Consider the following 13,429-nt stretch of genomic DNA (forward strand, 5'->3'; position numbering starts at 1 on the left):
AGGAGGATTTGGTAGGAGACAACAGAGTGGCCCAAGAATAGCCGGGACCAAACAGTTTAGAAAGCTTAAGATTAAAAGCTACAGACCACTTGTTGCTGTGCCGAATAAAATTATTAAGTTCAGTGAGAATTTGCCAATTAAAAGTGCCATTTTCTGGCCAATGTTTTTGTTGTTCTAAAGGATACTGCAGCTATGTTGTATTGGTTCTACTTCCCCTTTTAATTGAAGTGTAAACATTTGAGGGGGTAGATTTAGGAGGAAATTCAGTTTTGTAGCTATTGAAAAGTGACTGTATGTTACCTATGATTATCTAAGAAATTAGACAGGCTTGTGATTTGTTAGGGAACTTTTGCTCATCAGAGGCTTACGGAGATTGCCCGTGGGGGGACCCATGGTTCCCTGCTTCTTTAGAAGCTCACAATTTTCCTGGACGAGGCTGACACGAATTGGGGCTACGCTCGTCAGAGGCTTACAGAGATCGCCCGTGGCGGGGACCCACGGTTTTCTGCTCCTTTAGAGGCTTACAGAGACCACCCAAAACATTGCTCAAGTGAGACTAACAGCCCAGACCCGTACGACCCAGTTGCAACACCAAGGAGGCGTCCCCGGTTTGTCACTGGGGGTCAGGAAATGCGTACAGTCTTTCACCCAAGCCGTCCCCCGGGTTACTTTGACTGCTGCAATGGGGAAAGACACTCATGGAGTGTCGAAGAGTTTTGACTGAGCGCTCAGGTTTTCCTAGGCTTACGAAGCTGGGCGTCGCGTCCAAGCGAGCCGAGGCACCACCCAGTGGTGGGCCGGGGTGTCCACGGGACACCGAACAAAACTGAGGGGGGATCTGGGCAGAAAGACATCACTTACCTACCTAAGGCCGAATTGGTTGTAGAGATTTGAGAGCCGTGACGGTGAGCTGGAATTGCATCAAGGTGGTCTGAGTTGATGGACTCAAGCTGCTGAATGCATGGAAACCTGAACGGCTGTGTAGTTCAGGGAACGGAGTTGAAGGGGAGGCTGCCCCATTGCCCTGAGGGGCCAGGAAACTTAAACCTCAGTCAAACCTCCATCCTGGGTCTTCGGCACCAAATGTTAGGTTCAGAGCCATTCAAGAATCCACACAAACGCAGCGAGTCATGGTTTAAGTGGAGAGTTTAAGGTTTATTAGAGGAAGAAAGCAGAAGAAAGCAGGTGGGAGCCATCAGAAAAGAAAGAAAGGAAAAATGGCTCCAGCCCTCTATCTGAGAGCAGCATTCTTTAAAGGAAAAACCCACGTTGGGTGTTGAGGGGGAAGGTCCTGCTGAGTGTGTTCTGGGCCTCGATTGGGTGAGTGCTTATCAGTTTCTGCTGACTGGTTACTAGCATTCTAACACACTACTCTTCTTTGATGTGCATTATATTATCTACGTGGAGGAAGCAGGCCTTTTGGCTTGTTTGTGGTCATTCATCTTTATGGACTTATCTGATCTTGCCTTGTCCGCCCCCTGGAGTCTACGTGCCACTGTGACTGGGATTCCTAAAACAGCCTTCAACCCTTAGTTTATGGCACACCTGGTATTTATGAGATAAGCAGCAGGGCCCGTGGATCAGACATTCCTTCTATATGTTAGACTCTTTTTCTGGGGCCTGACAGGTTTGTCAACGAAGGTCTTGTAGATGGATGGTATGTTTAATGTTACCTAGAATTGAAAGGAAGTAAGCACATGGTACATAAGTGGTTTTTAAATGGCTTTGAGGGATGAGGAGGGTGGTCAGGAGGAGGTAGAATGGGTAGGCTTATAGGGTTCTTGGTCCCTTATCTTCATTTCAATCCGCGCAATAGGTTTTTCCACCCTTTGTTTTAATGCTACTGACGTGGAGTGCATGTTGTGGGCATAGCACGTTGAGAGTGGAGAACACACAAGAGGGCACATCCTCTGCATATCTTAGCATTTAATAAAGAAGTGGTTGTGACTTTCTGGCCCTTCGTATATCTGGTTACCACTCTTCACACTTTACTGAGGCTCTGAGGTTTCCTTTTCATTGAAGTCCCAGGAAGGTACTTCTGAGTTGAGATTAGGACTTAAATGGTCTCTGCCCTGGTGGTGGGGGCCCACCTTGTGGCACAGTTGCCTAGAGGATTCAGCACCTAGAAAAAGTTTGAAAGCTTCTGCAGCATATTAATAACCTATGTGAGATTTTTATGAAAAAGACAAGGATATAAAAATGAAAGTGATCTTACAGACTTGTATCTGTATAAATGAAACTTGTTCAATTGAGTCCCCATGCCTACCTATATGTCCAAGTATATTTTTTAGCTGAATTAACAAAAATATGTATATTCGTTTGTTAGCATCACATAATAATGTCTAAGGTGTATATTAAATATAAGTTGAATAAGCAATATGTATTTCATACTGTTTTACTGTGGAACTGAATTTGATAAAAGGCAAGTTCATCATGAAGATTGTAAGCCTGTGCAGAATATTATTGACCAATATTTTTAACAACCTGAAAGGCTTTTTAGAGTAAATTCATGACATGGTTGACACCAGTCTTTTATCTGATTGTCATGGTCATATATACAATGGGGATCTTGATTATTTATAAAATAAAAAGCAAATAAGAATGAATTAATGCATGGGTTTTCCATACCTGAAGGTGTCACCAGTGTGTCTTTCAAAAGTGCTATTTTTGTAGTGCATTTATTTTACTGCGCAATATTTGACCAGTTAGCAGTTTTCCTTTTCCATAAATTTGTGTGTACTGATACATGTGTGTATGCTGATGTTGTGATCTACCCAATTAATACAACCAGCTATTAATCCAAATATTTTACAAGCTGATTATAATTTATTAGTCATTGAGATATTTTGTACTCTTGCACCTACAAATTTCTTAAAAATCTCCTTGGTACTTAACAATTTATAAACTTCCTAGGGATGACCCAAGATTTCCTACGGCTTGTGGTGTACTGAGAAGAGCGATGACAGTTGAAGGACTAAAACAGTTTATTGCTTCTCAGGTGAGTTTCTTTTCCAGCTTCTATGTTTGAGTTTTCAGATGTCTATTAATTCCCTTTAGTCTGTGTTATTTATGTTGTTTTTCTTTCTCTTGTTTGTTCCTTATAATACATAGGTGGTATTAAAAAAAGAAAATTTTTTTTATACTTGGTTTAAAATAGTGAAAAATTGAGAATGTCCTAAACGCCTAATCTGGTGTTGAACAAAGCTAGTTTGTGTATTTTTACCCAGTGAAATATGTGACTGTTGACTCTGACCAGTCTATAGACTGAGCTTATTACAATGAACTATTAAGGGTAACCAAATTAATTTGTACACATTGTTTTATTTTTCAGTGGAAGAAAATTCACAAGTATTTATTGGGCTTATTTCTTTTTAAACATGCTTATAAGAAAGAAAAATTTCTAATTAATATATTCTGTCCATTAAATTCGTTTCATTATTGTTTTTCTAGGGCTCCTCACGTTCAGTTGTGAACATGGAATGGGACAAAATCTGGGCATTTAACAAAAAGGTACATCTTTTATCTATCAGTTCTTTTTCTTATGCCTAACTCCCAAATAATTATATGTAGAATTGATCAGTGGGCTCATGGTAGAGAAAAATTTGTTATTAGCATTTGCAGACTTTCAGGAAAATGGAATGTTTTCCTTTTTTAAATATATAAAGAGCAGTAAGGATATTAACTCTGCCAAACAAGTAACAGTGATTAAAACAAACAAACATGTAGTTTTGGGGAACGATATAGTTTTTCCTTATATCTTTTATGAATACTCTGCATTTCATTTTTCTGCTTTCAAGCTGCGAACTCTCTGTAAGAAGGTATTACTTAAGGCTTTTATTTGCCTTAGCGCATAACTTTTAGCATATTACATGTCATAACCTGAGATGTTAAATCACTTTGAAGCACAATCACATTTAAATCAAAGACACGTCTTGCACAAATCCATTGAAAATGCATTATTCCTAGTTTTAAAAAACATGTCCTCTGGTTTTCTTAGTGGCAATGGGAAGAGCTGGCTAACTCCATTCTACTGTTCCCTTGTTTATTAAGAGGACGTAGAGTTTTAAAATTACATACATCATTCAGAGTATTAATTATAATTTCTGTGTCATACTGAACCTCAACTTTTTAAAAAAACTTTCATAACTGAAAGACAAATAAGGAATACTGCATATTGACATTGATAATTGCTAATTGGAAGCAGATGCTTGGACACAGAAAAATGCCAAGTTATAAACTGAAGTAAGGTCCCTTTCCCTTAATCCCAAAACATCTGCAAAGCAACAGTGTTGTGTAAACAGCATTAGGCCATGAAGAGGGGGGAGTGAGACTGGGCCTGTACCAGTTAAAGAAATCAAAACTTTACCGTTTAGGGGAGGGAAAGCTGCGGTTGCACGCATCAGCCAAGCGTAACCCTTTTAACAATAACTGCTCCATGTCCAAGTGAAACTTTTTGTAACCCTTTAATAATCAATAGCTGCTCCAGTCCCAAGTGAAACTCTTTGTGTAATTGTTTTTTGTGATCAAGAGCTAAACTGCCAACTCTGCTTCTGTTAGAATAGCTTGCTTGCTTGCGTTTCTAGGATACGGTTTCTGTCTATATAAGGCACCAGCGCACACAGGTGGGGGCTGCTTGCTGAACTCCCTGGGCGGAGTAAGAGACAGCAGCCGCCTGCTAGCTGGCTAATAAAAGGCTCTTTAAATTCTGTTTGGCTGTCTCATACTTTAACTCGCGGGCACCGTAACAAAACTACAGTTTCTGTGATTGTGTACTGTAAATTCTTTTTTGAGATTGCTGCTTGATTGTGCTGTTGTCTTGCCTCAAGAGATAGTTGCTTGTTTCGCATGTGTCTTAATTGTTTTTATTTAGTCCTTGCATTTGGTCAGTTTTTCAGTACATAGAGGAATTATTAATTGATACTTTCTGTTGCTGCAGTTACTAATAATAAACAGCAGTAGAGTTTACAAGCAAATTTACATTGTACTTTTATTAATCCAATTTTTAATGATTTTAATTTTTAATAAATTTGTACATGTACCCTTAATTCAAATATATGAAATATATTTCACTATAGTCAAATAGTTCTATAGGGTTTGGTAAGATAAGCAGCACATTCTCCTAACCTATTTTCCCTCCATTTTCTTCTTAGAGACACCATTGTCATCTCTTGTAGATAATTCTTTAGGTATTTAACACCATATCTATAAATGAGACGTGTATTTTTTTAATTTTTTTTTTTTTTTAGTTTTAGGCATTATCACTTGACTTCTCACTATGGAAGATGAGGAATTGCTTCCTTTTAGGATTCTTATTTTTTATTCTCATAATTTTTTGCTTTCCTTGTAATTGATTGTCTTTTTTCCCCCATTTGTTTAGTGTTCTGATTTAATCTCAGATTCCCTGCAAGTTTGTCTAAGTTTCCTTCCAAGATGTGCACATGCCTCAAGTTTTCTTTCACTTGTATCTTTGAGACACCTCTGCTAAAGCCTTCTGGGCTGCACTAATCTGATCTCGACTGGTGGCTCTTCGACTTCTGAAGCACAGCTGTCTTCTGAGATCTCTCTTCATCATCGCCCTGGGGATTCCCTTTGTCATTGTCTTGTGATGGATCATCTGCTTCCTAGACCTTTTCTTTTTATTACATTCTTGTAGCATATCCTCTGGTAGCTCCCTGAGAAGAGGAGCATGAGATGCAGATTTTTTCTGAGACCTTGTATATGACTTGTTTTGTCACCTTGAAGATTACAGGATCTTCTCTTGGTACATAGTATCTGAAATTTCACGATGAAATGCTTTGGTGGGGTGTGTTCTCATTCACGTCCATTGGAGGAACATGTGGCTTCCAGTCTGGAGACCCATTCTTTGAGCTCCGGGAAATTTTCTTAAATTCTTATTTTACTTTTCTTTGCTTTTATTTCTTTTTTCCTCTTCTGCTCTGCTTTTTGTTTCTTTTTTTTTTTTTCCTTTTATTTTTCTCTGTGTCTTTTTTTCTTCTCTACTGTGTTTTATTTCTTCTCTCTGGAATTTATCTTGTGCAGAAGTCAGACCTCCTAGACTGGTATTTTCATTTCCTTAACTTTTCTGCCTTATTTTCCATCTTATCTTTTGACTCTACTTTCTGGTAGACCTATCAAATTCATCTTCCCCGACCCTTGGTTGAGTTTTCATTTATGCTATATTTCCAAGATTTCTCTTTTGTTCTTCCAAATTTTCAAAATAAATTTCATTGTTGTAATGTTAGTATTTTGTTTGTTTGTTTTGTTTCTTCTAGTATGTCTCTTTGCCCAAGGTTGCTTATTTTGGTTTCTTTCTTTATGTTAAAGGCATTTCTCAGATATCTGGTTTGCCTTGGGTATCTGCTCATGCTTAATATATGGGACTAAAAGTGTGCTTGAAAGCCCCTAAGGGCAAGAGTTGGGGAGTTGGGCTGTCAACTGAGCTTCACTACAGGATGATCTAGCTGGGCCAGTTAGTTGGAGAACCCCCATCTCAGTAACTTTTTGTCTTATCTTTCGAATTGGGCAGTTTTCTTGGAGGAGTTGCTTTCAGCCTGAAGTGCAAAGGCCTGGCTGACAGGGCTTTGGAGCCAAGCATAGGATGACAATGGAGAGCTTCAGCGTCTAGATTAATCCTCTTGTCCTCAGTGTAGTACCTTCATCCTCAGCTATTTCTAGTGTCTTCCAGGATCTGGAGACCCTTTCTTTCCACAGAGTAAACTTCCATTGTTCTATTGAAGTGGGCAAGAGGTGGTTGTTTTGTTGTATGGAGCGGGAGATCAGATGTTTCATGAGTAAACTTTCAACCTGTTCTTGGCTGCTTCCATTCATCCCTTTGCATGTGTACCTGGCACTGCCAATTTCTGCACCTTTTTCATGGCTTTCCCCATTATTGACTTAAGATATTTCTTTGGACTGTTAAGTCATTTATCATTCTTCTATATATTTTTCAGCTTCCAGAATTTTGTTGCTATTATCTCCTGATCTATTCCCCTAATCCTCCTGGGTTTATGCCTTTAAACAATACAAAACCCTCTGTGTCTTTTTAGTTGGGATTTGGAGGGAGTGAAAGTAGATGAGTATCTTCATTCTACTTTATTGGTCTGATGTCTGTGGGATCTGTAATCATTAAGCACAGTCTTAAAAACATAGCACCATGATTTCATTTAGATTGGTAGTAAAGAGGAAAGCATTCTGGTCATGTACTTTTTGTTTCTATTGCTGGCATCTTCCTACACTGACGCCCATTCCCTCCAACCCTTGAGTTATTCATCTCTTATGTAGAGTTCATGTCACTTTCATTCTCTACTGCTTTATTTCCTAGTCTGCTCTTTCTTTCCAAGCTCAAAATTTAAGTGCTGCATCAGTGAACTAAATTTAACTCGGTGGCATTGTGAAGTAAACATTAAAGGCAGCATCTTTGAACACTCTTTTGCTCTTAGTAACTTGGTATTTTTAAAAAGCAGCTTCTGCTGAAATATTAGCTGGAGTTCTTGAATTACATGCTCCTTTGGAGTAAGAGTGTCATTACATGCTCCTTTGGAGTAAGAGTACATAGTTATACCTGGTAAAGAAAAGAAGGGAGACAGGGATGAGGGGAGAAGTGAGATGTGGAAAAGTTGACCTCTCAATAACCCTGTGAAAATACTGTGATCCTTGTTTTCTTTGTCTGGCATGAAACTAGTACATAATTTTTTGGGGTTGTTGTTCTATAGTTAAATAAAGCACATCTAGTTCCATAGCAAAACATATCCCTTGATACTAGTGGGAGACATTTCAAGAGCTCTCCCTGTTCTCTAATTTTCTTCCTGATTTTACTTAATTGAATGTTAAAATTTGAACTTTTCAGTCAGAGCAGGAATTGCATTTTAAGGTGTCCTTCTCACAGCTGTTAACCTTTCCTGCTTTAATTTTTAAATTAATCTTAGTATTTCACTGGTATGAAGATATAACATTTTCTCCCTGACTTTTATCCTAGCTCCCTTGTGTGTGCCCCCAGCTAGTAAATTAAAGTAGGTAGAGACTGCACTTCCCACCCCGAACCCCACCCCCTCAGATAAGGAAAGTCTTCCTTTAGATGAAAATTTTTTGAGTAAACTCAATATATAAAACAAAAGTATAGCTGTTGTGGTTGAAGTGTGCTAGAGGGGTCTAGATTCCTACTGTCTTCATCCTTATTCTTATCCCTCCCCACTCTAATTGGTGGCTATCAGAGCACCTCCTTCATTCTTAAGACTCTTTGCAGTAATTTGAAAAATACTGGCCCAGCAACTCTTAGAATTATACACTTTTAGAGCTGACAGGGCTTTTAAATCTTTTGATGCAAAGTTTTCCAAACTTGCTGGTCCTTACTATCCTTTGGAATGCTTGTTAAAAATACAGATTTCGACACTTCACTTCAGACCATTAGTATTATAATCCTTTAGAGTTAAGTTGCCTGAAAATCTGTACTAACAATTGCCCCAAGTGATACTATAGGTAATTAAGTAAGAGAAATTGTCTTCTGTTCCTTTTGTCATATGAGGAAACTGAGCTGTTTGAACTAAAGTAAGTTTTCCAGGCAGAATTTTAGCTTCTTTAAAAAATTGTGTCTTACTGACTCAAATTCTGAACTGAGTAGAGACAAATGAAATATTTGACCATTCTAGCCCAGTATGAACAGAGAGAAAGAACTCTTAACTAGTAAGAATGATCTTTAAGCCTCAGAGAAAGAGTGAAACAAATTTAGAGAGATGCTGGTGCTGATTTCAGCTGATGATTTAGTACTGAAATGTAATGTAAGCAGATGACTAGCAAGTGAGGTAGTAAGTTAAGTAAATGACTTTTCTGACTTTGCATGAATGACCCTCTAAGACTGGTTTCTTCTCTGAGTTCATTCAGAATTTCTCTATTATCTTTCTTCTCAGGAAGCTGAAAAATACCCTGCAGGCATAATTAAAAGCCAGCCAAGTTTGATTAGCCATGCCCCTATTTTCTGCATCTTTCCAAAGAGAGAAAAAAAACAAACAAACAAACAAAAAAAAAAAAAAACAAAAAAAACCTTCTGTTACTTTACTTAGCTATTTGACTCTACATTTGTGTCTATCTATAGTTTTCCCCCATATTCTTTTGTATAGTGCCTAAATACTGCTATTATGATTGGTCATCACGGATAATTTTAAATTGAACAGTGAAGTGAGAAAATTACATCTGCCCCAGAAGGGAATGCTACTGCTACTGTTTTAGAGGTAGAATAGGTTAGTGCATAATGAGTATGACCATGCATTCAGTCAGTCTGCAAATGCTTATTGATTACCTGAATATGCCAGACCTTTGTTAGGAACTGGAAATACAGTGGTCCCTATATAGAGACCCAACTTTCAAGGAGCTTCCAGAGTAGTAGAAATAAATTCTCTTGTTCATGATTCTAATCTTTGAACTTGCCTTATTATAGTGGCTAATGCTTTCTACTTTTGGTGGTGATGTGTTTCCTAACACTGTTTATGGAAAGTGATATTGAAAAACAAATATCTGTATTCCTTTAAAATAGGCTTTTCCAACAACACAAAATTGAAACCACATTTACATGTAGGATAAAAATTTTACCCTACAGGATAATTTTTCCTCACCTTCTAACATCAGATATAAAATTATTTTTAAAAATATTTCTAATATTATGCTTTAACTAATTAGTTTCTTTTCACCTACCAGTAGTTATGCTTAGGAATGAACTCTTAAAATCTTCATATATTCTTAGTTTATGATTATTTTTCTTTTTTCTGCTTGACAATTAAATGTTAGAAAAGAGTTAATGGGCAAACCAAAAAGTTAGTAAATGCAGTAACAAAGAAAGCCAATTAGTAGTTCTGTGCTGCTATTTATTTTATTTGTGAAGTTTTTTGAAATAATTGTAGGTATTAACACAAGAATGTGTTTGTTGCAGGTTATTGACCCAGTGGCTCCACGATATGTTGCATTACTGAAGAAAGAAGTGGTCCCAGTGAATATCCCTGAAGCCCAGGAGGAGACGAAAGAAGTAGCCAAACACCCAAAGGTCACCCTACAATTTCACCAATGTTTTTCTCTCTATTAAAAGAAAGAGCAGGATAAAAGTGAAAATGTGCTTTGGTGGCAATAGCATGATTTGGGGGTCATTTTCTATCTAACATGATTTATCAGGATTTGATACCTTATTCTGTAGAGATAGCATTTTGATGTATAATAAGACTGTATCTCTTCCTGGAGTCATTATGAAAAATGAGGTATTCTAATTCATGCTCCTATTTTTAAATGGAAGCTGAAGTACATTCTGTATTAACTAGGTTATTCACTAACTGTCACCTTTGTCTTTAGGCCAAAACATTAGATTCACTAATATTCAATCACAAATTGACTCAAAGAGTCTGTCACACTGCCATATGCTCTATTTTGGAAAGTATCAGTGAAATGAAAATGAATCCACAATATGAATCTTAAATATAGGTAGTAAAGCCACTGTTGTCTTCTTGGATAGTCATAACTGCTTAGTTGACAATCTTGAGGCAAAAACAGTTTCTTTTATTCCAGATTTGTGAATTGTCTTTAAATACCTTCATTATATAATGTTATGTTCATGGACTAGCTCACATATAAGATAATAATGCATTGTGAAAAGCTATAAATATTCTCAATTGTAACTTTATTTCAATTGTCTATGTATGACATGAGCTATCTTTTAATTTTGAAGAATTGATTGATTTTAAGGGGATCCCTAACAAGATATGATATGTATTTGATTTATTGATTAATTGATTGATTGATTGATTTGGCATTACCTTGGCTTTACCTCTGATTGGTACAGCCCGGTAAATGGCAACGGTATCTGACATATGATATCGCCCACTACAGTTAGCAAAAATGTGAGGCTTACTGAATGTTTTAAAATTTGAATGGAGAGAATAAAATGCATTAAGAGTGCTTATTTGTTAAAGTAACTGATGTATTTAAGTGTCTTAAGTGAAATTACTAAGTACTGCTCATTATTAAACAAGAATTAATTGATTAGGAAGCGTTTTCTTGATTTGTCACTAAGTTATCTCATTATCTAGTGTGGACTGATGTGTTTAAGTAGCTTGAGTGAAATTACTAAGTACTGCTCATCATTAAACAAGAACTAATTGATTAGGAAGCATATTTTTAATTTGTCACTAAGTTATCTAGTTATCTAGTGTGGAATCTTCAACATTAACATTTCCTTCATGAAGGATTCTATCCTTAGCTTGTCAGTATTCTAGTCTGAGCTGGTATAATATCAATTGATACAACATACTGAATTTTCTCAAATGCATTGGTACATTCATTGAAAAAAACATTTTATTAAACACATGCTATTTAACATTTATTCAAGTGAGCTCCTTATACTTTTTACTATCTTTAAAATCTGTCCTCTACAATATAAAAACATAAAATATGTCCCCAATTTCCTGCTAACTCCTAATTTGAAAACTTTTGTCCTATAATGTTCTCCAGCCACTACTCAGGAGTGACGTTTATTTTCTCCTTTGTGGAGGATAGCAAAGCAGACTCTAGTTGGAGGCACACTAAGTGACAAAAATACTGTCTTAGCTCTGAAAACCATGAATGATTGTTTTAGGCTGGAAGTAATCTCAGATATAGGCCACCTAATCTGATTCCCTAAGTGTTAGCAATCAGGTTGCTGACCCAGTGTCACAGAGTTGGGATTCAAACTCATGATTTGTACTCCAAGGTCAGTGTCACGGTGTATAACAAGTATGTACTATTTAAATGCTAAGAACAGAATTGTGAATATGTGTATGTTAAAATAAAGACATGAAATAAATAAGAAATAAAGTATTTACTTCCTAATAGAACAGTGAACAGTTAACAGTGTAGTAACACACAATTTTTGTTTGGTTAAACAATAAAATGAATAAATGAATAAATGTAATTTTGCATACCAACTTCAAAATGTTTTTTTCAACTAACACTCTACTTTTCTTTTGTCAATCAGAATCCTGATGTTGGCTTGAAGCCGGTATGGTATAGTACCAAAGTTTTCATTGAAGGTGCTGATGCAGAGACTTTGTCAGAGGGTGAGATGGTTACATTTATAAATTGGGGCAACATCAACATTACTAAAATACACAAGTAAGAACTTTTGTTTGTTTTCAAATAAATATGGAAGTAAAGTTTTATGTTTGTTTACTTATTTAAAAATTACCTTAATTCAGACACTTCCTGTTGCTGACTGGTAAATCTGCCTAGATATAGATACTGCGAATTCTGGACACAAAATTATTTTTTCTTATATATTCCAGTTTGCTGATAGGTTATCAGAGTATGTTTTACTTCTCATGTAAAATTAATACATTTAGGTGTAAAAAAATGGTTCTAATGCTTAAGAGCCCCTTTTTATTATCTAATTCCATTATATAAATGCCTTGTTGGGAGAGGGGGTTCTTTGGACAGGATTTATATATATAACCTATTCTCTGTGCTAAAATTTACTTTAAAATCATTTGTTTAATGATAAATTTGAACTTTGCAGTTATTATAATATACTATACTTATTTAATTTTTCAGATTACTTAAATGGAATCTAATATGCTTAATAATAATTAATGTAAATGGAAATCTTAGTTCTCTGGTCATTACATATGATTTCAATAAAATATGTATAACACAATATTTTAGGTTTTATAATGCTTAATACAGGTGACAAATTTGTAATTACCTAATGTTCTTCACCAGATGTATGTAGGTCTGCTTTCCAGTGAATTATTAGTATCATTCTATCTTTTTTATTCATATCTTCACAACCCTTCCAGCCCAGTATATGTCTGGCATATATTAGAAGCTGAAATAAATATTTGATTTGAAATTTTTCTGAGAAAAATCCTTTATTTATATATTACAAATACTGTAGAACAAAATAGTGCATTGATGGCAAGTTATGGTTTATTTTATTTGAACACTTTTCAATCTTATATCTAGAAATGCAGATGGAAAAATTGCATCTCTTGATGCAAAATTGAATTTGGAGAACAAAGACTACAAGAAAACCACTAAGATCACTTGGCTTGCAGAGACTGCACATGCTCTTCCTATTCCAGCAATCTGTGTCACTTACGAGCACTTGATCACAAAACCAGTTCTAGGAAAAGATGAGGACTTTAAGCAATATGTCAACAAGAACAGTAAGGTAGCCTTCTAAACTGTATTTCATTTATCTCTGTTAATTTAGAATTTTAAAAATTAATTTTGCACGTTTGAATATGCATCTAGTGCCTGGATAAAACATATACAAAAACATTCATTTTTAACAGTCTTGTATCCATTATAGAAAATCTAGAAAATATGGATTCAAATTGGAAACTATACGTCTTCTAACAAAGAGAATGGAGTAAAAAAAATGATTGCAGGGTTTAGGAGAAAAGTAGTAGCATTAATAAAA

General features: G+C 36.0%; 1 protein-coding gene across 1 annotated transcript in view; it reads left to right on the top strand.

The window, feature by feature from the left end:
• Positions 1–13,429, top strand: part of LOC119511451 (bifunctional glutamate/proline--tRNA ligase-like) — a 54,267-nt gene that overhangs the window by 804 nt on the left and 40,034 nt on the right. Inside the window, 8 exon segments of the mRNA XM_037805865.1 lie at positions 412–500; positions 1,628–1,657; positions 2,914–2,998; positions 3,451–3,510; positions 3,798–3,818; positions 9,920–10,030; positions 11,987–12,123; positions 12,970–13,177. Of these exon segments, the coding sequence (XP_037661793.1) occupies positions 412–500; positions 1,628–1,657; positions 2,914–2,998; positions 3,451–3,510; positions 3,798–3,818; positions 9,920–10,030; positions 11,987–12,123; positions 12,970–13,177 (741 nt within the window).

Source organism: Choloepus didactylus, chromosome 2 (assembly GCF_015220235.1).
Source record: "Choloepus didactylus isolate mChoDid1 chromosome 2, mChoDid1.pri, whole genome shotgun sequence".
Taxonomy (NCBI): Eukaryota; Metazoa; Chordata; class Mammalia; order Pilosa; family Megalonychidae; genus Choloepus; species Choloepus didactylus.